The 26198-nt window shown below is 37.6% G+C and overlaps 1 protein-coding gene across 3 annotated transcripts in view; it reads right to left on the bottom strand.

Moving 5' to 3' along the window:
- Window positions 1-26198, bottom strand: part of LOC109466257 (dedicator of cytokinesis protein 3-like) — an 85494-nt gene that overhangs the window by 53785 nt on the left and 5511 nt on the right. For all 3 annotated transcript variants that reach the window (XM_019763934.1, XM_019763935.1, XM_019763936.1), the window contains exons 2-6: window positions 12478-12561; window positions 11933-11973; window positions 1881-1936; window positions 1135-1231; window positions 349-441 (exon numbers count right to left, since the gene is read on the bottom strand). In XM_019763934.1, coding sequence (XP_019619493.1) covers window positions 349-441; window positions 1135-1231; window positions 1881-1936; window positions 11933-11973; window positions 12478-12561 — 371 coding nt within the window. The remainder of the gene's footprint in view (window positions 1-348; window positions 442-1134; window positions 1232-1880; window positions 1937-11932; window positions 11974-12477; window positions 12562-26198) is intronic.

Below are 26198 nucleotides of genomic sequence, written 5' to 3'. Positions count from 1 at the left end.
ATCTTTGATGTAATTCTCAGCTTGAGTTCCCTGATTTGGTCCTATGGGGGAAAGAAATATGCTCATTATCTTCTTAGACTAAAAGAATGACACCATCATAGATATAATCAAGATAGTTTTTATGGTTCTTCCACTATATTTTCAACTACCGGTATATTTCATCAGATATAAACTTTCAGACAAGGTTAACTCTAAACATCTATCATGCAAATACATGACATGTACTTTCTTTGGCAGTTCAGTCTATTGTAGATTATCTTGTTCGCCCCACTGGTGAGTTCTTTTGTGCCTTGAAAGCCTGGCCTTGACATGTACACACGTCAGATAATATAGGATATAGAGGATTACCTGTGTGAGTGTCCCTGACATGAGCTGCCTCCTCATCTGGATCAGTTCTAACATCAGTTTCTTGACTGTGTGGAACAGCTGGATCTGTCGCTCCTATACACAACAGATACAATGTACATGTACAGTACAGGTGTAACAAAAACATGTACATGTCTACACATGACAATGACCAGGGATCAGCTGAACTTTATTTCAACATATACATGTAACTGCCGATTCTAGAGCCCCTTCCTTCGAGCAGGAACATTGTATAGATCACCTGTTCGAACACAATGCAGACACGAACAGGTGGCTGGTCCCACTGGAAGGAGGGACTCAAACCGGCAAGAATACAACATTACAATTACAATTACAAACTTTTATTATATTATGATACTATTATATTACATTACACGAAATATGTAACAATGTAATATAGTATGGTAACAACATAACTAATGTGAAGTACTGATGTAACGTAATATATAATATGATACTATTGATAGAAGTTAATTTAATACATGTAATTGTAATCTTGTATTCTTGTCGGTTTGAGTCCCTACAGTTAGTATCATTTTCCAATATCATATTTCTTTGCAACTTACGACATATACTTTCTCATTCTGCAGCTGGTTTGTATGGTTCACAGCATTGTAGAAAACTTTTTTGGAGACGGACAAAACTTCATGCACACGTGGATGTCAAACATATAATCAAATCAACACTGTCTAATACAAAGCAATCTCCATATACATGTAAATTCAGATGTTCTGGCTTGTGACATCTACAGTAGACTTGGTTCCTTACCACATAAAGTCTCTTCCACATCTGTCCCCATTCCCTGAGCACTGATGTCACCTCCAGCACTGTGGGGTCTTCCACAGGACTCACTGTTTCATATTGCCTGCAATCAAAACATTCATTCATTTATATCCCATAAAACACAGTACATCATTTAAAAAAATATAAAGCTCTAGAGACATACAAATAATACAGAAAAAACCTGGATGCATAGTAAATTGTAAGTCTTTCGGAAGAAAGAGTTCCTGTAAAAGGCATCAGATCTTAGTAAGAGAAATGATGATTGCGTAATGGGAGGAAAATAATCATTTTAAGAAAGAGTAACAAATCCTCCTTCGCCTAGTTTCAAATGTGTCATACAAAACAAAAGCATACAAAACGGATTCTACAAGGTCTTTTGAACATGCCTACAATGTTTACCTCATATCAAACAATTGAAAGTTAATGGTTTTTGTCTTCCTTTACTGACTACTGATGTACATGACATGTAGTCCTTAGAAACTATGTAGAAACTATCACCATTTCTTCAGAAAATGCCATGTATATTAGCATAAAATCAGGTCATTCATAATTTCATTAATAAAAAGGTAAACATACTTGAATGATTAAAATCTATTGTAAAGTAAAGGATGAATTTTGTCTTTATCTAAATTATACAGACAGTTTCAGTACTGTACAAAGTGTATATGACATTATGTGTAGTTTTACTTCTTACTAGTACTACTATATTATACTTATTAATAAATCCTTACCCTATATTTTCCACTTTGACCTCTTTCAGGTGGACATAGGATGCTGGAAAAACACCCTGAAGGACAGAATATGAATGATCTTGAATTTACAACCAGTGTAAAACAAAATAACAAGATTACCACATAGTAATGATGAGAGTATGGATGAAAAAAAATTTACAATTCATCTTGTAGTTGTACAGCAATGCAAGTACATTGTACAAATTTGAATAATTCAATTAAATTTAACTCAATGTCTAAACTTGAACAGTTAGGGAGTTCAGGTTCAGACAGAACTGATGAACTAGCCATGAACCTGAAGCTGAACCTGAACCAATTATACAAAACCATAAACAGAGAAGGAGATGAAAGCATGTGCTTGTTTAGCATTCACCCTGTCTCCTTCACGGATCAAAGTCCCAGATACACATACAGTACACAAGGCAGGGCTCCAAATACCACCAGGTTAGGGAAGGGAAAATTCAAGCTGTGCCCATTTACTGGGGTTATAAATTTAAAATCCACATCAGGGCTGGAAATACTGGGTGCATGAGCATCTTAGTGCACCCAAATTTGGAGCTGTGCACCCATTTTTTTTCTGTGGGTGCACCAGTGCACCCAAGGAGGTTCAAAACCTTTTGAACCTCCTTGGTGCACCCAAATATTTTCAAAGAAAAGGTTATGGTAGTATACAGCATATTCCTAACATCTAAGTGTCAGAAAAATATTATGAAATCATTGTTATAGTAGTTTTCTTTAAAAATGAAACTATTTTAGTCAGTGCACAGTAAACCAGTCAGTATTGCCCTGATGAAGATGACAGAAGGTCATCGAAACGTCGGCTTGAAAAATAAATGGTTGTGATAGAAAGAACTTTGCTATTCAGTCATTTACCAACCTGATGAAATTATTTACGGATGGAACTATTTCAGTTTTTGCTGAATCTTATGGTGCACCCAAGAAATTTTTTGTGCACCCAATTTTTTCGGTTTTGTGCACCAGTGCACCTATTCCCAAAAATGAATTTCAAGCCCTGCACATACATGTACACATACATGTACACCTACATGTACATGTACATGTATATGTATCATATATGATTACATGCACATATAGGTGTATGTGGATTTTTATTTGCTGCATTGACAAGTATGAAAGCTATTCTGTAATATTGTTTCTGAACAGTTTTTATTATGATCCACACTTCCTACATTCCTGAGTGGTGCAATTTAAGGTACATGCGTGTAATTTTCAATGTTCAGTGGTGAAGGAACACTGTAATTTTGTGCAGGTATGCAGAAGAAAAGCCTTTCGAGCCCTGTGATGTTACTGTTCCAACACAAGGATCCATTGTAAGTTCAGTGAACATGACTGGTGGTACACCGGGTCAGGCCCCAGGTCTCCAGGACAAACAGGACTCCCAGACACTGTGTTCACAAAAGGCAGGATACACCAGCCGACATGGGGAGTCAGCTTTGGCAACTTGTCCAGAAATGTGGATACAAACACTCAATCCCTTTCTAAAGCCTAGTAAAGGGATAATCCACTTAATACAAGTATGTCAGGGAGGGAAAGATTACATTTTTTTTATTCACATATATTTATTGAGTATGAGGCAAAAAGCAAAATTTGCTTATTTTTATATGACACCTTCTACTCAAAACATACAACGAGTGTAAAACACATAGACAAGATACATGCATAATTACAACAATACAAGGTGGGTAAAACCAAGATAAATACAAACAAGACAAGTTGGTGATCTATCAATTACGAGAATCTACCCGTACGGTAAATGAAGTTTTGGACTATATCAAAAACATTACAGTTTTGTAGGTGTGAGAGTGATGTCAACCTTCGACGTAGTAAGGAACATAGGGAACTGTCACTGAGATGCTGTAGCTCTACTATGTTGGAGAGAGATGATAACAGAGTACTTCTTTGACTGGAATAAAGTTTACAATGTAGAAAGTAGTGTTCGGTTGTTTCACTATGATAGCCACATTTACATGTAGGGTAATCAATACAACAATATTTCTGATAGTATGAGAAAAATTGTAACAGATATTGGGAGTACATGTATGTACAAAGGAAAGTTTAACTTAGTTTTTTGCACGAGGGATTAAAGAGGCCATCTACATCAGGGCATTACAACCATCCCTCAACAGAGACGGGGGGCGCCACAGACTTTCTGCAACCTATGATCCACTGCTCACGGAGTCACGTGTGTTATCTGCGTGATGTCACGGAAGCGGTATATTGTTCATTCCTTGACATTCCAAGATGGCCGCGTCTGCTTTTTGATCCTCTGATCTTCTCAGTTTTTACTATCCTTACGTCAATATAGTACACAGTAGTGCTACATTTGCTTTGAAGTTGTAAACGTACAACTTTCTGACCAAGTCTGAACGGATCTCTGGGTCATTTTGTGCACTCTTTTGACGTCCTCGACGCACATCATCCAAACGACGCGGGAGAAGCAGTCACAAAGACCGTCACGACATCTGTGTCACCTAGTCTGAAGCCGAACAACCGCAGCGGGCTCCCTTAGTGGAGCCCCCGCCGTGTTACTTGGCGGGAAATTCCCAGGTGTGCGACAGCCTGAGTGAATTAGCATCTCGCAAGCTGGCGTCTTCCCTCACCTCAACCCTGAATGTTGTTACCGCTCAATCTCTCCAACAAAAGGACTTAGGAAGAAAATCGGTGAGTTCGTTCCAATTTATAAACATAAGCACTTCTTCCATTTTCAACCATGCCTCGCGGTCAGAAAAATCCTCCAGAAGACGAGGTTGTTACAGTAGGGGTAATGAAGGAAATGATGGAACAAAACAAAGCCTACTATGAAGATCTGTTGAAAAGACAGGAGGCTCTTTTTCAATCCTTCACGCAAATGCTGATGGATTCAGCTAACAAACGCATTGATTCTCTTGTACGTGAAGTCCAAGAATTCAAGTCTTCACTACAGTACACGCAGTCAGAAGTCGACACTCTCAAATCATCTCTGAAAGAAGCACGCTCAGAAGCCAACATCCTGCAGACCACCATTGAGTCTATGAAGTGTGGCAAGTCTCAAGATACACCAGAACTTGCAAAGAAAATGGATTACCTGGAAAATCAAAGTCGCAGGAACAACATTGTCATCGATGGAGTGGAGGGCGACAGCAGTAAGGAAACATGGGCGGAGTCTGAGGAAAAGGTCCGGAATCTCCTCTCAAAAAACCTGCAGCTCGATCCGAAGACAATCGAGATAGAACGAGCACATCGTAACGGCCCCTACAAGAGGGATTCTCAACGCCCCAGACAAATCGTGGTGAAACTCCTCCGATTTAAAGACAAACAGCTCATCTTGAGCAAATCTAGATCACTTCTCAAAAACACTACTATATTTATCAACGAGGACTTCTCCGAACAAGTACGGAAACGTAGAGCAGAACTTAGTGCCAGCTATGAAAGCGGCAAGACAACGTGGTGACTACGCCGTGATAAACTATGACAAACTGGTGATCAGAAAGAAAGAAGCATGATATATATGATATGTAATAAAGTATTTTTTTGCTTCCCCTCTGTATTTTTGTGTAATATTGTCTTCTAAGTATCAATATGACTGAGTCAATTTCATCCCCAAAAGCAGGAAAACAAGGAACACAAACCACAGGTATGTATCCATTTGAAGTTGATAATTTGATGTTTAACCCCTTTTTGTTGAACGATGAACATGGCAATGAATCTAAATACACAGACAAGTGGGATCCTGACCTAAACTTTTTCAATAACTCCTCAAACAATTCCTGCCAATACTATTCAGAAAACTCATTTAAGGATCTGTGCGAAAAGGTATCTTGTGAAACTTCAAATTTCTCACTGTTTCATTTTAATATTAGGAGCCTTCCACGGAATTATGACAATTTCATTCATTACTTATCAACTTTGCAGCATGAGTTTTCAGCCATTGGCCTGACCGAAACTTGGCTCAATGACTCTACTTCCCACCTTTATGACATCCCTAACTATACTTCCTTACACAGTTGTAGAACTAACAGAATTGGGGGCGGGGTATCCATTTTTATACAGCAGAGCTTGGAATACATTGAGAGAAAAGACCTTGTCATCCAAATAGATGAAGATATGATTGAATCCATCTTTATAGAAATCCCACATTCCTCATCTCCAATGGAAAAAGGTATTATATTAGGTTGCATCTACCGTCCACCCAACACCGACATTAAGAACTTTATAAGTTATCTTTCCTCAACTCTAGATGCAATCAACAAAGAAGGAAAACTTTGCTACTTGCTTGGTGATTTTAACATAGATCTTCTCAAACACGAAAGCCACGCTTTAAGTGCTGACTTTCTAAACACCCTATATTCGTGCACATTTTACCCTACAATAACCAAGCCATCTAGGATAACAAATAGATCGGCTACATTAATAGACAACATTATGTCAAACTCGATGATCAATCCTCACTCAGCAGGTCTCCTTGTTACAGATATTTCAGATCACTTACCTGTATTCTGCATTACCTCCTTCATGAAAACAGATAGACCATCAAAAGGACAAGTACATCGTTTCCGTAAGTTTTATCAATGTAATATCGATAAATTTAAAGCTCTCTTATCAGTGGAAAGTTGGGAATCTGTGTATTGTAATACTGATGCAAACACTTCTTACAGTAAATTTCTCGAAATTTTTAATTCCCATTTCGAACAATGTTTTCCCCTTAAAACAATCTCAACAAGAAGAAACTTGGATAACAACGTTAACAAAGCCTGGTTCACAAAGGGATTACGCAAGTCCTCTAACAGGAAAAATCAGCTTTATAGAAAGTACCTCAAGAACCCCACCCCTTCAACATTACAAACATATAAAACATATAGAAACAAATTCAACTTTTTAATTCGTACATCTAAGAAGCAATACTATCAGAATAGGTTTAAAGCTGCTTCAAATAACATACGTAATACTTGGAAAACTATAAATGAACTTCTAAACAGGAAAAGGTCAGTGTCTACTCTTCCTTCAAAGTTTATAGATGGGGAAATGAAATACAAATAAAGTAAGATATAGTTAACAAGTTTAACGATTTTTTTGTAAATATCGGCCCTTCCCTGGCAAGTAAAATAGACAAGACTGACCAATCTCCATCATCCTACGTACAAAATGATATTCCTCCCATCAACTTATTTGACGCACCTAGCACAGCAGAAATTCATGACATAATTAACAATCTTCAAAATGCTGCCCCTGGTAAGGATAGAAATTAATGCAACTACTTTAAACAGATTAATGCAGAAATCCTAGAACCCATTACTCATGTCTTTAAAGTTTCTTTAGAGACAGGAAAAGTGCCCTCCGACTTAAAAGTAGCCAAGGTAATCCCGCTTTATAAAGCCGGTGATCCATGTGTGTTTACAAATTATCGACCAATTTCTATCTTACCAGCACTCTCAAAAATTTTAGAAAAAATAGTGTATAACAGAATCTTGAAGCACCTTGAAAATAACAACATTTTATACACACACCAATATGGATTCCGTAAAAACCACTCAACATATATGGCCCTATTACAACTAATAAATAAAATTACGTCAGCTTTGGAAAAAAACGAATTCAGTATCGGGATATTCCTCGACTTATCGAAAGCTTTCGATACTGTGGATCACAAAATATTACTTAGCAAACTAAACTCTTACGGCTTCAAAGGTACAGCCCTTCAATGGTTAAAAGATTATTTGTCCGATAGAATGCAGTATGTTTCGAGTAATAACTTCACTTCATCTCTAAAATCAGTAACATGCGGAGTCCCACAAGGATCTATACTCGGTCCTCTTTTGTTCCTGATTTATGTCAATGATCTTGCCCTGGTATCAGTCAAACTCTTCACTCTATTATTTGCCGATGATACTAATCTTTTCTATTCTCACAATAATTTTCATACACTAATAACAACCGTTAATGAAGAGCTATGTAAACTAAACGACTGGTTTAAGTTAAATAAGTTGTCTCTTAACATAGATAAAACGAACTTCATTATTTTCACAGGTAGAAGTAAAAAATACGACAAAGAAATAGCTAATATATACATAGACAATAAACCAATCAAACAGGTATGTAACACACGGTTTCTAGGAGTCCTAATTGATGAGAAACTCACATGGAAGTTTCATATTGACCGTATTTGTAAACAAATCTATAAGAACATTGGTATAATAAGAAAAGTTGCAAGTTGCCTATCACGTAAAATATTTATCACTCTGTACTATACTTTGATTTATCCCTACTTAACATATTGTAATATAGTCTGGGCTAGTACATACACTACTTCAATCCGACCGCTGCATCAGCTGCAGAAGCGCTTCGTTAGGATTGCATCTAATGTCCCATTTTTTGCTAACTCTGCGGCTCTATTTTACAACTTGAAAATTTTAACAGTGTACGACATAAATAAACTCCAAACAGCAATTTTCGTCCACAAAGTCTTACACAAAAGTTCACAATTACCAGTTCAATTCAAGGACATATTTCAATACAACTCAGATATCCACAGTTACAGTACCAGAAAGCAAAATGATTTAAGGCCAATCCTAACAAAATCAAATATGAAACAGTTTACGATAATGTTTAGAGGCCCGTTAATTTGGAACAGTATAAGTCATTCACAGCAGAATTGCCAATCCCTTCCAACTTTCAAACGACATTTAAAAACTGACCTAATAGAGAAGCCATCTACCACTTCCTGATTTGCTTTTGTTTTCCTTGTTTTCTTATGCTACGATATTTTCCTTGCGTTAATATTGGTTTCTTATGTTGTTCTTACCATATTAACTTATGATTTGACTAATGGAAATGTATTTTTTGTTGAATACGATATGTTTTTGATTGTCTTACTTTATTGTTTAGATATTTAGTTTGGCCGTGTTAACTTTATATTATCTTGTTTGAGTTAATTTTCTCTTGTTTGTCCCTTAAGACATGCATGTTAATTGTTAACGTAAATAATGTTGTAAATATGAGATCATCAACAGGATTTGGGAGAGCCCACTAGATAAACCTCCTGGTTTCTTGGGCTCTCCTGCATGTATTTGATTGTACATAATTTCTTTTTATACCATTACTTTTTTTATGTGCGAAAGGACAATAAACAATAAACAAAAATAAACAAAGACTGGAGTTGTACAGTCGAAAATTTGTGAGATTTGTTGTGTTGGAAATTACAGTTTAAACTTGCTTCATAAGGAAAGTTAGTTCTTTTCTACATGTACAAATCACGTTATATTTGTGGTGGCAAAATTTCGCAGTCTGAGAAAAATGGACATGTTCGCAGAACTACTAGTATATGTTCGTGGTGGAGGAAGGAGTAGGAAAAAGAATTTTAAAGCGAATTACAAATGTATTTCTTCGTGGTATTGACAAATTCGCAGTATAGAAGTGACCACAAAAACCACGAATATAAAAGTACCACGAATATAACGTCATTTACAGTTATTTGGTGTCTGTCTTTCTCTCTTTCATAATAGGTGGATGTTGTCCCACTTAACATTCATCCATATTCAAATCAGAAGAAGACAGGACAATGCCATGTCTCCCATGGTTCATCAACAAATGGCTTAGTTTTTTGTAAAGCCCCAGACATCACCACTTCAGGAAGCTGTTCGTGGATACAAATTGGGTGTTACCATGGCAATGAACCATTCATGTGTTTTTGTTTGACATTCCAAAGCAGGCTGATTGTTTTCTAAGAATACCAAACTTTCTAATACTACTGCTTTTTGGTCTGATTTAGAGAAGTGTAGTCGTGTATCTTAGGAAGAAATAAAAAATAGGAAGTTTTTAAAAACTAATAATACACTAACGTCCACAGGGAATTCTTTACACACAAAGTAATCAGTGAATCTGTCTTGGCAGTCGTTCTATCGACAGGAACAAATTCTTTTGGGTTTGTGCAGTGGCCTGTAAGGCCTGGTCCTTTGATGTTCAATGTTATAGCCTTCCACTACGTGGAGAAAGATTTCACAGATTACATTGTAAGACAGCGCCCTGTCCAAAAATTGGACATCAATGGATGACCTACTTCTACAGCTGTCAGCTAAGGCCACACCAATTTAATTTCTTGGTTAACAGATTCGCCCGCTTCATTTTTTTCAGATTTGCAAGAAAAAAAAAAGATACTGGTTCAGAATCAACTGCAAAAATGCTCATATTTTGCCCTGAACAGTTGAAAACAGCCCATTTCATCCTAGTTGTTACAGTTATTCCATCTTTCAATACAGTAGTTTCATTACAAGTTCAAAATTCATTGTTTAAATTTTGAACCAGCCTGGTGTGTTGACTTCATGGCTCCTATCGTACCATTTTGGGCCATAATAGGATGCCTAGGCCTGTTTTTCCTTTTTTTTCGCCCGCCCACTCCATTAATTTTCTAGAAAAATCCGTTAACCAAGAAATTAAATTGGTGTGGCCTAATGGAATAGGTTTTCTTCTGAACTTTTTCTCTTAATCGTCAATCGTTAACCAGCACTACTGCTTTTGGTTTGATTTGTAGAAATAGAACCATGTAGCTTTGATAGGAGGAAATAAAAAATCAGAGGTTTTTAAAAAGGAAAAAATAAAAACTGGCCCCAACTGTCAGCTAATGAAATAGGTAGTCTTCCAAACATTTTCTTTTAATCGTTTACTTCAGAAACAGAATGACATAAGATATTCTGCAATGGCTATTATTTCTGAACAGTTTTTACCATGATCCACACTTCCTAAAGTCAGACTGAAAGAATCCTCAAAAGCTCTGTAACTCAATAACTTTGAGTGAATTCTAAACAGACTAAAGCCAACTTAAGACTGACGATGGTATACGATCGCACGACAATCGTTGTGGGCGACGGCTGGCTTTAGACACATGACCAGGAAGTGTGGCGGACACCCGCAGCGCAGCATAGCACGCCACGCGCTGATTCAAAATGGCAAGAGAGCCCCCTTTTTCGGCATGCTGCAGCAGATTGTTTTTCTTCTGCTTTTAACTCGTGTTGTCCCGTAGACGAGACGCAGAGTTTGTGCCCAGCAAAGAAGGGGTATGAGGCACATGTACCGAGCGGGGCAATACTCCGGGTTTGAACCCGGCATTCGGTGCTGCCGTCGGCCTGGCTATATTGGCCGGGAAATGTGGATCGGCAGATCGGTTCGTTATGGAGAAGTAGCGACATCTTGACGATAAACATTTGTACGACTATTTAACCGTCGTCAGTCTAAAGTCGGCCTAAGCAATCTGTATCTGTATTGATATAGCCGGTATAACCGCCCATCGGCGTAACACACCAGCTATGTGAGCATACTTGTCACTTGGAGATGAGTTCTATATATCCGGTGATGACAACATCTACAATGTTTTGATAGATACTGATCTAGCTGTCATCATACCCTTGAACAACATTACACATTCTAGACACAGCATGACTTCCAAAGTCAAATATCAGTTGTTGTGATTTTGCCCAGTTGGAATGCTGCCAGTGTGCTTTACAATGTTGCATGTATCTAGTTCTCAACACATGGCCTACAAGATAACCCAGGATATCTACTACATCATGTATTCCTTCTTTTTAACTGAATGATATAAATATAGGCATCCTGAAATACATGTACATCTCTTAAAGGCATCCAGTGCAGCTTTTAGGGCTTTGAAACCCAATTTTTTCAAAGCCAATAGTCTGGTCATTTATCTACATACTGAGTTGAAACTACATTATCCCAATGTATATTGACCCTCATGGACCAAAAATTCTGACGGAAAATGGTTTTAGTGGAAGGGCTCTTGGCTGATTGTAGGGTACCACCCAGAAAATAAAGGACTCATCCTGGGGCTTGTTTCTGCAGTTTTAAAGGCCCAAAAGGATGAAATACTGATTCAAATGTGCTGATGTGAAGCAGTATGTGTCAATATCACAAAAATTGCATTATTCAGAATATTTCCAGTTTTGCTGCCCTGAAATCGCATTTGATCTTAATACTACAGTAACAGTAACTACATAGTGTTAAAAAAATACAGGTACAAATGTGACAATAGACGTAGAAATCCTCACCTTTTTTTCCTTGTTCCTCAAAGAAAAGCCTCTGTACCATCCTGAAAAATGTAATTTTAATTGTTAAAACAACAATTCAAGTTCAATACTATCGTGACAACAATCGTTATACAACTATGATATAAGGCCACACAAATATAATTAATTGGTTCTCGGATTCACCCGCTTCAATTTTTGTTATTTGAAAAAAAAAAAAAAAGATTAAGGTTCTGAATTAACTCCAATATGCTCATATTTTGACCCAAATAGCTGAAGAAAGCTCCTTGTCTTCCTGCAAATGTAGTTGAATGAATGAATATTCACTTCATGTTGTGTGTCAGGAAAAATCTGACAACCAACAAATCAAATTGGTGTGGCCTAACTTACAGTTGTTACATGTTACAAGTACATGTACATTTTTTCGCGCAGAAATTTATTTGTCACTTCAACTTAGTTCAGGATCAATAAATGGTGTGGATTTATGGATTGTGGATTAGTAAATGGTCATTTCATAACAAGTATCAATTATTTGAGGAAGAATCATATATAAGTGATGTGACTCATACCTGCACATTCTTCTAAAATCTGCACTGTCTCTCCAATCTGTAGATTGACCCCACAAGGAAGCTTGCTCACATAGTTGTCTATGGCTGGAAAATACAAACATTACAAATACAGATCAATCATACAACTTAAAAATCAATATCAAACATTCTATTCTATTTCTATACCTTCTATTCGTATAAATTCTTTTATTTATACATTTTCTTACTGACATTTTTAATTCTTAGATTCAGTATTTTTCATAATCAATAATAAAGCACAAGTTCATGTATTACAAAAGTACACAGCTTTATTGTATCAGAATCTGATACATAATTCAGTTTGAAGTCAGCAGCTCTTTAAGATAAATAGAATATTAACGTATTATTATTTCACACTTTACATGTATATGACCTACTGTGGTAAATTACATTGTATTTCGCTAGTACTTTCACAATAAAACCACAAACCAATATTAAATCCTATTATACCCTTCTTGGTGTTTTATTGCTATATATTAATCAGATCATAATTGATACTGGAAACATGCCATATGCAGGCTAACATGGTTAGATGCCCATGAATTTTGGCTAAGTGACCATGAATTTTGGCTAAGTGACCATGAATTTTGGCTAAGTGACCATGAATTTTGGCTAAGTGACCATGAATTTCAGCTAAGTGACCATGAATTTTGGCTAAGTGACCATGAATTTCAGCTAAGTGACCACGAATATGACATTAACATCTAGCAAGTACATTCTGGATATCATCTAGAAAGGGAATAGACCTGTGATGATTGTGATGAATGCAAATTCTGAATTCAAACTTCAAGATAGGATAAAAATTACACAACCACTTGTTCAACAAGACCTGATGTTTTGATGACCATCTGTCATCTTCATCGGGGCAACCATTATGTGTTTGATGAGCCTCTGCAGGGCTCGAAATACCCATGTACAATGTGCAAAATGCACATGATTTTCAAGATTTGCACTTTATAATAGTTTGAATATGCAATTTTGCACCTAGTGCAGGAGGGGGAGGGGGGCACACTGCAGGCAAAGAAGTAAAAATTAACCATACCGGTACATTATCTAATATAAAGCAGCACATTTACTTTACATATCATACAGGATAATCAAAGGAAACAAATATGCAAAATGAATATAATTTATTGCTCTCAGACAGTTGGTACATGTCCTTTATGTGCCGTATAAAATGTTTTTAATTTCAGGAAGTTCCAACAGTTACTGAAAAAAAAAAATATTTTGAGCCCTGCTCTGTCATGATGAAGATGACAGACGGTCATCGAAACATCAGCTCTAGTTAAACAAGTGGTTGTGAATAAAGAACTTTACTATTCAATCATTCACCAACCTAAAGCCATACCAAGTTAATCTGCTGGTTCTCAAAGTTTTTCAGAAAAAATATGAAGCGACAGGGCGAAAAAAATAAAAACATGTCTAGGCAACCTATTATACTTATAGCCCCAAATGCTACGATAGCATTAACATAGCTGGAACAAGTAGCTTTAGGAAGAAAAGGACTTTCCTCAACTGTTGGGGACAAAATATAAGCATTTTCGAGTTGATTCAGAACCAGAATCTTTTTCTTCTTCTGCGAATCAGAAAAAGACGAAGAGGCGAATCCGAGAACCAACAAATTAAATTGGTGTGGCCTAAAGAAATTATTCACAGCTTTCAAATTATACTGTGGAAGCTGAAAATGTTAGCTATATTTCAAGAGGTTGTTTTTTTTTGTTTTCTTCTTAAATTTGTCTGCCTCAACTAGAACACAAGTCCTACTCTTTTGAAAGCCAACTGTTGCAGTGTTTGTTTCCAACTTTCAGCACCAAACATGACTCAAACTCAAACAGTTCATGACATGGGTATTTGCAAAGTAAAGAAGGCACCAAATGCGGGTCAAATAGCACCTGTGAATATATCAGGCAATGTTGGTACTAAATGGTAGCCTCCGTAGCAGGCTTATAGAACTGGGGTTTTGGTGGTCTTCGGCTGTTTTCTGATTAGCCCAGTTCTAAAAACAGGGGTAATTCAACCAGGCCGGCCATGTCGTCTATATGCAATCAGAAAATAGCACATCAAAGATCCCAAAGACCTTGAAGAACCCTAATACCCCCAGTTTTTTGGCATGTTATGGAGGCTGCAAAGTTGGCAACTTCTACCATGGAGTTAAAATCAAAAGGATTTAACCTCCTTGCTTCTACTTTTGCTCAAAACAAGGAGGTTGTATTCTAGTTCTATCTCTATGCTCAAAATTAACAAGCAGATTCTTGAATTGGTGGAAAAGAACAATTTATAGGAAGCTTCAAATAAAAAATAAGAATAATTTCCACACAACAGTAAATCAAATAGCAAATCTGCCACTTCCTTTTCTACGATAAACCACAAAAGTGAGAGGAAAATTTGTTGTCAATACATTTCCTGAACAAAATATCTTTTATTGCCAAATACGTACATATGACAGGAACCAAAAATTGGATTAGAGGGAAACATTGCAGTGACTGTCTCCATAAAATCTAATTTCCTGTGGTGAATGGAGATGATGGTAGATTACTGTAATTCCCTCTATCTTCACAGTAGCCAAATTTCACAGTCTGAGAAAAATTGACATATTCACCGAACTTAACCTTCAAGTCTAGAAAGGGGGATGAAAGACATATGATTTGATAACAGTAATGATAAGTTCACGGTACAGAAATGACAGTGAAAACGGTGAAATTAAAAGAGCTGCAAAAAAATCAGGAATTACAGTATTCTACATGCCAGACAATCAGCCCATAGGCAAGGACAGGCACATAAATAATGTCATTATACTAGATCTAAGACCAACTAGAAAGGCTGAAATTTGCTTTGAAGCAAATGTAGCATGGCTTCACCACGTTTCACAACATGGCAGGGAAAGAAGGAGAAATACAAGGGAAAACAATGCTTTATATTGATATAAATATATGTAGTATGAAGTGACATATAACTAAGAATGCAACAGTTGGATGGCTATCCCCTATATTATTGGTTAGGATTTTTATTTGCATAATGCTAACTGTTGGTACAGGCAAAAGCCTGTATCAAGAAAATGGAAAAAAAAACGCCTGGGGGTATTTGGCCACTGTACCTTCATGCCAAATTTCATGTTATTTGGCCCAAAAATGAAGGAGACGGAGGAGAAGAAGAAACATGAGGAAAAACAATATGACTTCACCACTATGTGGTGAAGCCATAACTAAACCACAATGCTTACAGTAGCATATAATCAATATACTGGTAGTTCAAAGTCAAGGGAAAAAATGCGTATCAAGAATTTGTAGGTGAACTTGTTTGACCTGAGTCATTGGAGGGGTCGGCGCTAGGTTACGTCCAATCACAAAGTAGATGACAAGCCTGACATTTTCAGAATTTGAACTGGAAGGGTGGGGTAACCGGCATTGGGCGAGCCAACTGGCAGTGTTCCATTCTGAATTCTCTGGACTAGAGACAACTTTGACGAAGTTCAAAGTATATCCTATTTGGTATCTATCTTGGGTATAGAATCCCAAAAACTCAACAGAAAAGAAGGATAGCTATATCTTTCATGTATGACATGGTATATGAAAAGATCTAGAGCTCAATGGTGAATTGAGTTCATGGTGGAAAAATAAATAAAATATGAATATGTATATATACAATTCAGCGTGCAAAATATCTGGTTGCCAAGTTTCCCCAGGCAACCTATTTTTGAACCTAGGTAGCCCAGTGTGCTACCTGGAGTTTAAGAATGCCCCCCCCCCAAACTATGCCCACTTGGCTTGCACCACTGTATCTGGCAGATGCTTTTTAATTTTAGGTATTAATGGCTATTACTAGTATCAGTTCACTAAAGCCAAAAGCCTGTTAGAAATATTGTCAAAGGCTTATGTATGTAACATTACTTAATTTGAGGAAAGTAGTAACTTATAGGTGGGGCAACCTAAAATTCTGATGGGCAACCTAATTTTTGCCTTATTGCAACCTGGTTCAAAAAATATTTTGTACACTGATACATGTAGTATAAACTTAACATATTATGGAAGCTGCATCTTACAAAAGCATGTACAGTGTACTTTCACTTGAAATGCAGGTTAAATACACAGACTTAATGATGGTCTCCGGTTTCCTGTTTGTATGTCTCACAGGAACACCTACCTAATGAACTGTAACAATGTTCAGGTCTGGTCACATACCAACCAACTACTACACTTACTGCTATAAGGCCACACCAATTTAATTTCTTGGTTAACGGATTCGCCCACTTCATTTTTTCTGATTTGCAGCAAAAAAAATCAGTATCAACTGCAAAATGCTCATATTTTGTCCTGAACAGTTGAAAACAGTCCTTTTCTTCCTAGTTGTTACAGTCATTCCATCTTTCAATGCAGTGTTATCATTAAAAGTTCAAAATTCATTGTTTAAATTTTGAACCAGCCTGGTGTGTTGACTTCATGGCTCCTATCGTACCATTTTGAGCCATAATATCAATAGGATACCTAGGCCTGTTTTTTTTTTACGCCACCCACTCCATTATTCATTTAGAAAAATCCGTTAACCAAGAAATTGAATTGGTATGGCCTAATCCTTACTACACATGTAATGATCTATGTTAAGTATAATGCACCTGACAAGAGCATCACTCTTCAAACTTTCTAAGGAAAAAAAACATCTGTATTCTGTACTGAATTTCTGTGACTGCACAGGACAGGAAAGTTAGCCTCTACCAGGCTTCAGGAGTGGCAAACTGTACTCTCTTCAGCAGACCAACTCCCCTGGCATGTTATTTTATGCCTATTAGGCCAATTTCTACTCTTTCCAGCCACTTCTGAAGCCTGGTAGAGGCTACTACAGTACCGTTCGCGTTATAGTTAACCGGGTACCCCGTTACTAACGAGTTATTTTTTCGTCAGAAAATGGTTAGAAAATCGTCAGTATTTGGTTAGATTTTCGTCAGAAAATGGTTAGAAAATCGTCAGAAATTATTTCTAACGCGTTACCGTTTGCGTTAATGTGATAGGGTCGGATTTCATGTTTGTTTTGCGCGCCGACAAGACAATAGCAATTTGCCACCTCCTGGGGCGTCCGCTAATGTGTTGCGATGTTGCCCCTTGAAAAATAACAGCACCAGAGGCAAGTGGACATGTGATTCGTAAAATAACTTTGTGGTTTATCCATGTGTCGACTGTGTGAAGCGAATTGTGCTATCTTTTAATGCTATTCTATAGTTATTTCTAGCGGAAAATTACGTTGTGTAATACAATGTATGTCAACAAAGTGCAGTGGGCAGACGATGTCTTGTACATTTTGTACCAGCGGCGGCCTACCGCTCTCACAGGACGTCATGGGACGTGACGAAACAAGAAATATCTGCCGTAGAAGAAATATAAATCGGTAACTCATGCCTTAAATTCACGGCGGTTTTTGACACAAAAGAAAAATTATTATAATTTTTGTAAGGCGCGCGGCTTACTAGTAACGTTACTAGTAGTAGTAGCGGCTTACTCACGGTAAAATGTACCGTCACTCCCGGCGCAAGGACTCGGTTCGCCAGCTGAGGACTTTCCACAACCATGATGATATCATAGTTAATAAAGGAATATATAATAGATCTATCATTTTGAAATGATAATTGTAATACATGGTTCTATTTAATAGCGGTAGTTTTGTTTCTTATTTTGAGGGGAGATACTGTCAAAAATCGAGGGAACGCAAACTGAGATCGGCTCACTTCCGGGTGCATAACGCCAAAATTTCTCGACGATTATATAAAAATGACCACTCATTTGCCGCCTACGGTAGCGTGTACATGGTAGTGCGATCATATCGTGCCAAAGTCAGCGTCAAACGTCAGAAAATCCCCGTAAAAATATAGTTGCAAAACACATTTCCCGCGCACTCAGGGCCGCTCGCCCTGGCCGCGGCCGCCCTGTGATGCAGGCAGCATGCTCATTATAATATGCAAGTAGCTACGCTCTGATTGGTTCACCTTAGATGACCTGCGCTGTGATTGGCTAGAACGAAGCCCGTTGCATGCTGGGGCGCCCTTCCCCGCGCGAAATGATCTCGAGAGAGCCACATTTACGCTGGTTTCTACCTTATTTCTACGACTAATTAGCAACATCCTAGTGACGAAATGCGTACTCAAAAGAATTTTCGGGAAAAAAATATATGTACATGTGGATTTGTGGTGCCTTTGGCGTAATTTTGTTGGTCACATACAACGTAATGTAACACGGAAGTGCATGGAGTCGGAGTGGCGGCACGGCTTTCCGTCCCACTCTAAACAAAACTCCAAGGACATAACAAAAACTCCCCAAAACTGGTCAATAATTAGCCATAAAAATAGTTGGTGGGCACGTGTAAATAATGCTGCCTTTTTTCGTAGTGTCATAGGAATTTTCCACGATGTTTTTGCACATCCCTAACGTTACCTCACGCCCGCCGCCTATTATGTACGGCGGACCGGGGCATTTATAACTTCAGATCATCTACTGTAGGTTTGCTTATTCGGTGGTAAAATAAGTTAACAGAGAAAAACAGCAAAACAAAGTTGACAAACTATAGAAACGCTTGCCTGGGCAACAGTGACAAAAGAAAATGTCTATCAAATTGAATTGCGCCGGTGATCGTAAAACGTTTTAAACGTTACAATATAGTAAAATGCAGGCTAGATCAACGTTCCTTCCGCTGTTCCAGCGGTGTGTATCGGTAATTTCCCGCCCCGCATGAGGTAAATTAGTACTCCTCCCATTATTCTGTGATGTTACCGCGGCCTGCATATGAATGCAGAAGTCTAACGGAAAAGTAACGGAAAAGTAACGGAAAACTTACGCAAAAGTTACGGAAAACTTACGGAAAAGTAACGGAAAAGTAACGGAAAAAAAACGCGTTAGTAACGGCCGTTAGGGTAACTATAACGCGAACGGTACTGTACTACTCTCCAAACAGAGGTTTAGGCTTTGGCTAATTTTTGGCATGTTTTTAGTTTAGGCATTTTTATCTGAATCTCTTTTTTGTAATGGTAACTTTTTTGTACGCTAGCCTGGCGAATAGGTAAGTGTCTAGCCAATTTGATACTGTCTTTGCAGCCACCAAAAGGTCTGAGATCAGAGACTACAGGACAGAGACATGGGTGTTGAAAGCAGGCCCAATAGAACATCATTCTCACACTGGTGCTACACGTTCTCACACATATGTGTTAATCACAAAGGATGGCCTGTGTCCCAGAATGGATGGGTACTACATGAGGTGGACATAATTAAAGTGATTAGACCTGGGGGGAGGGAAGCTTAGGATTTTACACCATAATTTAGCCTCTATTTTGTCTTTAGGCCACACCAATTTAATTTATTGTTTCTTGGATTCACCCTGTCCATTTTTTTCTGATTTGCAAAAAAAAATTTTCCTTCTAAATCAACTGCAAAATGCTCAATGATGAAAGACATATTTTGGCCCCAACAGTTGAAGAAAGTCATTTTCTTCCTAGTTGTTAAAATTTTTCAATGTACAAATGTAGCAATGCAACTTTTTTAACTTTTGAAAGTTGTTTTAATTATAAACCAGCCTGGTATGTTCACTTCATGGCTCATATTGTAATATTTCGGGCTATCACGGGGTGCATTGGCCTGGTTTTTTTTTTCGCTCTGTCGCTTCATACTTTTTCTGAAAAAATCTGGAAAACAACAAATTAAATTGGTGTGGCCTTAGGACTGTGAGTTCAATCAATCTGATCAACTTATACTACGATTATAATCGCCTATATTTTGCCCTGAACAGTTGAAAACAGTCCTTTTCTTCCTAGTTGTCACAGTTATTCCATCTTTCAATGCAGTGGTATCATTAAAAGTTCAAAATCCATCCTTTAAATTTTGAACCAGCCTGGTGTGTTGACTTCATGGATCCTATCGTACCATTTTGGGCCATAATAGGATGCCTGCGCCTGTTTTTATTTTTATTTTTTTTCCCCGGCCACTCCATTATTTTTCTAGAAAAATCCGTTAACCAAGAAATTAAATTGGTATGGCCTAACGGTTTAAATGTTTCTAACAGGACAGGGGTCACTAGAGCATCACAATTACCATAGGCTGTCCTAAAATACACTGTTTATGGAAATTGATACCCACCACTTGACCTTCTGGCCTTGTTACTAGGCAACAGTGTCCATCCTGATAGGTCTTTATGGTCAAGCCTTGTACCACCCAGGTTTACATGGATAAATACCAGAAACTTACAAAACATGTAACATGGGATTTTACCACAGGAATAAAAAACTTGGAATATTTCGACAGTTATATCAAATATGATATTCAGGGCTCGACATACTGGGTGCATGTGCACCTTAGTGCACCCAAATTTGGAGCTGTGCATCAACTTTTTTTTGTGGGTGCTCCAACGCACCCAACTATTTTCATAGGTTTAGATATGTGAATTTGTAAAGTAGTATACAGCATATTCTTAACATCCACGAGTCAGAAAAATAATAAAATCATTGTTGTAGTACTTTTCATTAGAAATGAAACATTCTATTTTAGTTATTCTATCTTATATGGTGCATCCAAAAAACTTTTTGTGCACCCAATTTTTGGGTACATCTACAATTTTTGGGTGCATCTATTCTCAAAAATAAATTTCGCACCCTGATATTCCTTGTGAGAGATGCATAATTGTCATTCCACTATTCTAACAGATACATGTGTGGTTAATACAATATTGAAGAACATTTAAATTCTTTACAGTACATGTATCCATGTATCAGATCTCTTTATTACTTAACTTAGGCCACACCAATTTAATTTCTTGGTTAACGGATTCGCCGCTTCATTTTTTTCTGATTTGCAAATAAAAATAAAAATTCAGAATCAACTGCAAATGCTCATATTTTTCCCTGAACAGTTGAAAACAGTCCTTTTCTTACTACTTGTTACATTCATTCCATCTTTCAATGCAATGGTATCATTAAAAGTTCAAAATTCATTGTTTAAATTTTGAACCAGCCTGGTGTGTTGACTTCATAGCTCCTATCGTACCATTTTGGGCCATAATAGGATGCCTAGGCCTGTTTTTATTTTTATTTTTTTTTCGCCCGCCCGCTCCATTATTTTCCTAGAAAAATCCGTTAACCAAGAAATTAAATTGGTGTGGCCTTACAAGATCTCTTTAATATAGACTTATAATGAGTTATATGAGAACTGCTGTGGTCATTTACACGATTTCCTGAAAACAGCTATAAACATGCCAAACACACAGTACTCTGTAATTATTATATGGACCAAATGTAGGGTCCATATAATCTTGTAATCAGGCTTTTAGCTAGGGGGTGTCCAGGGTGTCTTTTGGACGCCCTGTACTGAAAATAATAAGAAATTGGACGCCCTACTTTTTTGTAGGACACCCTAAAGACGCCCTATTTTTTCCACTCCCAACCCCTGCCATGCACACATGCCTCCCTTCAGCCTTACTATAAATACAAAAATGATGGTTTACTGAAGGCAAAAACTCAAATTTACACCTGAAAATGCAGAAAGTAGTGTTTGAGAGCATTATGAATTTCAAAAAAGCCCCCCTAAAATCTTGCACTCAGCATGTCTTCACTGTGCATAGCATACAATAAAAAAAAATGGACGCCCACCAAAAAAATCCTAGCTAAAAGCCTGCTTGTAATAAATTATGTACTTATAGTGCCAGACTTTATATACACAATGTAGGGTTGGTGTGACCTATTTTCAACTTTGTCAGTTAGGCCACACCAATTTAATTTCTTGGTTAACGGATTTTTCTACAAAAATAATGGAGCGGGTGGGCGAAAAAACAAAAAACAAATAAAAACAGGCCTAGGCATCCTATAATGGCCCAAAGGGTACGATAGGAGCCATGAAGTCAACACACCAGGCTGGTTCAAAATTTAAACAATGAATTTTGAACTTTTAATGATACCACTGCATTGAAAGATGGAATGACTGTAACAAGTAGTAAGAAAAGGACTGTTTTCAACTGTTCAGGGCAAAATATGAGCATTTTGCAGTTGATTCTGAATTTTTATTTTTATTTGCAAATCAGAAAAAAATGAAGCGGCGAATCTGTTAACCAAGAAATTAAATTGTTGTGGCCTTAGGTTTGATAATGTTATTAGTTATAGCTGAAAACAGATGTTGCCAGTGTGGTTTTCATGACTCAAACCTTCTTATCTCAGCAGTGCTGGTGTTCCTGGTCAGTCAGGCGTTACAGATAGATTAATATTACAGATAAGCGTCTACATTGCCAAGTTTATAATACCCACAGATATGTCATCATAGATCACCAGTGATGACAGACATTAGCAGCCAGAAGTCTAGTCACTAGTTCTGCATTGCCAGCAGTTTTCTACATGTACATTTATCAGACCACAGTCACCAATTTAATCAGTTGAAAAAAAGGCTTCAACTCCTGAATCAACTCCAAAATGCAAAATCTCCAACAGGTGGAGAAAAGTCCTTACCTTTCTATATTTCTTACAGATTTCATTGTTTGAATAAAGCAGCCTGGTATGTTGACTTCATAGTTCCTTATCATAGCATTTGGACCTATGAGTATGAAAGGATGCCTAGCCTGTTTTTATTTTTATTTCCCTGTCGCTTCATAATTTCCTGTAAAAAAATTTTTTTCTGAAAAAAAAAAGATTTTTTCTGGAAAAAAAATTTTTTCTGAAATTTTTTTTCCTACAAGAAATTTCAAAATTAAATTGGTATCAAACTCAAAGCCTCAGTGACTCACATTTACAATGTACATGTAAAGCATCATCAAATGCATGGACATTTTTAGGAAAAGCATACAGTATGTGGCTATTAAGCTATATACACTGTCATTGTTACTGTATAATACAGAATTGTTTGATGCCCCCCCTCCCTGTGACCTGGTTATGTGACCAGTGTGTTGTTTACAGTGAAAGTGCATGGCATTCCTGGTAGGTACTTGTCCCCATACCTCTGCCCTGTTACAGATATGATAGTCAACAAACACACTGTCCTCATAGCACAGCTGTGTACATGTACATGTACAGTGTACTGTATCGTGTGAATGTTCCACGGATTTGGAAGTGCTTCAGTTGTACAGTAACCAGTTTGAAGAAAAAAACTTGCTTCCATCAAGGAGCTTCTACTTTTATAAAATATTACATAAATTGAATATAGAATTAAGAAGATATAAAAAAATTCCCCACAACCAGAGGTTTTGTCCATTCTGTCCTAATGATATTGAAGACGAACTACATTTTATTATGGATTGTACACTATACATAGTATACAACGATAAACGCACAAAGCTGTTCAACCTTCTTTCCACTTGCTCAACAGAATTTGTTACATTGCATGCTATACCGTATTTATTCCAATAGCGTACGCATCTCTATTAACGTACGCACCCCCGATCTGGGGCCGATCGCAGGCCTTGCACTGGGAGCCGAAAGATTCAAATGAAAAACCCCATTAACGTACGCACCCCTTATTCAGAATTTTCCGTGGATCGAAAGGAAATTGAAATAAACAATAAGCTTTATAGACGTATCCCTATGCTAGTGCTTGCTTAAAAGGATTGTTTAAGTGTCTGTGCAGTATTTTAGGTAGAATCCAACGTCAAGACGACAGTTTGCGCCACCAAATTTCACTTCCGGTAAGTATGTGAACAGGCAGGATAACATCCAAAGGTAAGTGATCGCAGCAGAACGTAGATGCCGGGGAAGATCATCAGGCACACAGCGCCGCGGAAGAGGTTTGCATTACATATCGCTACAGTGAAAAAATATTTCCTGTAATACTATATTGTTTCCCGGTATTAATCTCTTGAAACACGGCGCTGAATATTGACGCAAAAATATTTCGTGTACCGCGCGCCCAGACTGTATGCAAATCTCGCGTCACGTGTCGGCATTTCGCATCTCTGATTGGTTGCTGCGTCCGCCACCGGCGCTGCTGGCGGTAGACTTGAGCTGGCCGACGCGCGTGTAAACAATTTTTCTTTGTTCGATATAAGCGCTAAAATTCTATTTTCCACAACCACACATCGATATTCTAGTGAAGAAATGCATAGTTTCAAGAATCTATGGGGAAAATATATGTTTCTAAGCGGATTTTTAGCGTTTTCGACGTGATTTTGTCGTCACTTAACCCGGAAGTGTGGACCACGGCGTGGGTTTTCTTTTTATACCCACGCTAGATTTTAGCGTATTTTACCCTGCATTTTACCAATCAAAACAATAAAGAACTCCCGCTTAAGAGAACCCTGTAACAATTTAGATAGCAGCAATTAAGTATTTGATCAAATTATTTGTGGATGTGCTGGCATTTCAGCTGTATTATTATTTATCGGGAACTTACCGGTAACATGGCGGATGGTGCACCGAGTCAGCTTACGATACTTGTAAAAATTATATTTCTAGATAAATCATGCTACATCGTATTTTATTTTCTCATATCACACTTACTCAAGGTATAAAATATGTCTTTATTTGAACAGGGACGTTTTTAACCTCTTATTTGAAGTATAACATGAACTATTCTTTGTTGAGTGGTGCGTAACAAGTACTTCTGGACACATTGTGAGGCCGGCTCCCTTGCTGGCTCCGATCTCTTTCCGATTTTTTGGGGACAGAACCCCCTTTAACGTACGCACCCCGACTTTGGCCTTGGTCTGGAACACCTGCTTGCGACATGAAAAGTTTAAAAAGTGCGTACGCTATTGGAATAAATACGGTAGATAAATTCAATTTCATCCTAGAAGGTAATAACCCTTACTGTGTACAAATCGGTAAATATATCAAAGAATGTTTAGACCTTAGAACAAGTATAAATATAGTATAAGTTGACTCATCTATTGTCTTGTATGTAGCTTAATTTCGTTGTACCCATGTATCTGTCTGTATGTCTACATGTAGTTTTAGACCTTACGAAAGTTGTTGTACTTTTGTTGTGTCAATTAAGTTTGTTATAATGGCAAAAAAAAAAGCCGCAATAAATTCACTGCACAGTGCTGAGGACTGCCGCATAATGTACAATTTATAAATGTATATATAATACATTCTTGTAAAATGCACTGAGATAATAGCCTCTAGATCTTATTTGTCACACCCACCAGAATACTGCCAGAAGCAACATTCATGACCCATGAAATTACTGTCATTTTTCCCTCGGTAACCTATCATCAGACCAAGGCTCTAGCCAGCTCCAATTTATTTTTCCAGCAGCCCAGGTTCATGATTGGACCTGGGGGGAGAGTGCTTGCAATCTAGGGGGTCCGTGGGCAAATTTTGAACTTTCAAGCCTTTTACTAGTTTTAGAAATGCAATTTCACACATTTTGAGAGGAAAATCATGGCGTTGACAACGTTTGTTGTTGGTCCTTTGGATGCCTTTACAATTATTTATCAAGATCTTTGTCAATTGCCTAAAGGTTGACAGATTGGTTTAAAAGTTTTTCCGTCACATGCCACAAAGTTCCTGCTACTGACTGAAAATCGGGTGCTGGCTAGAGCCCTTCAATAGCCAGGGGGGAGGGGGGCAGCAGTCCTACCAGAGTGTAACTTGATGTTGATTGATTGTTTGTTGTTTACTTCTTGTGTTTCGTACAAATCCCCAGCGTTATCACCAGATGCCATTAGTGGAATGTTGCATGCCGAATGGGGGTCGATTGAGATGTGCAGAATACTGTAAATCACTTTATATTCGCTGTACTTTTATATCCGCAGTTTTC

This window comes from Branchiostoma belcheri, unplaced genomic scaffold (assembly GCF_001625305.1).
Source record: "Branchiostoma belcheri isolate BF01 breed outbred unplaced genomic scaffold, Haploidv18h27 scaffold161, whole genome shotgun sequence".
In the NCBI taxonomy this organism is placed as follows: Eukaryota; Metazoa; Chordata; class Leptocardii; order Amphioxiformes; family Branchiostomatidae; genus Branchiostoma; species Branchiostoma belcheri.
The sequence above is the reverse complement of the archived record's forward strand: the minus strand, read 5'-3'. Positions and strand labels throughout refer to the sequence as shown.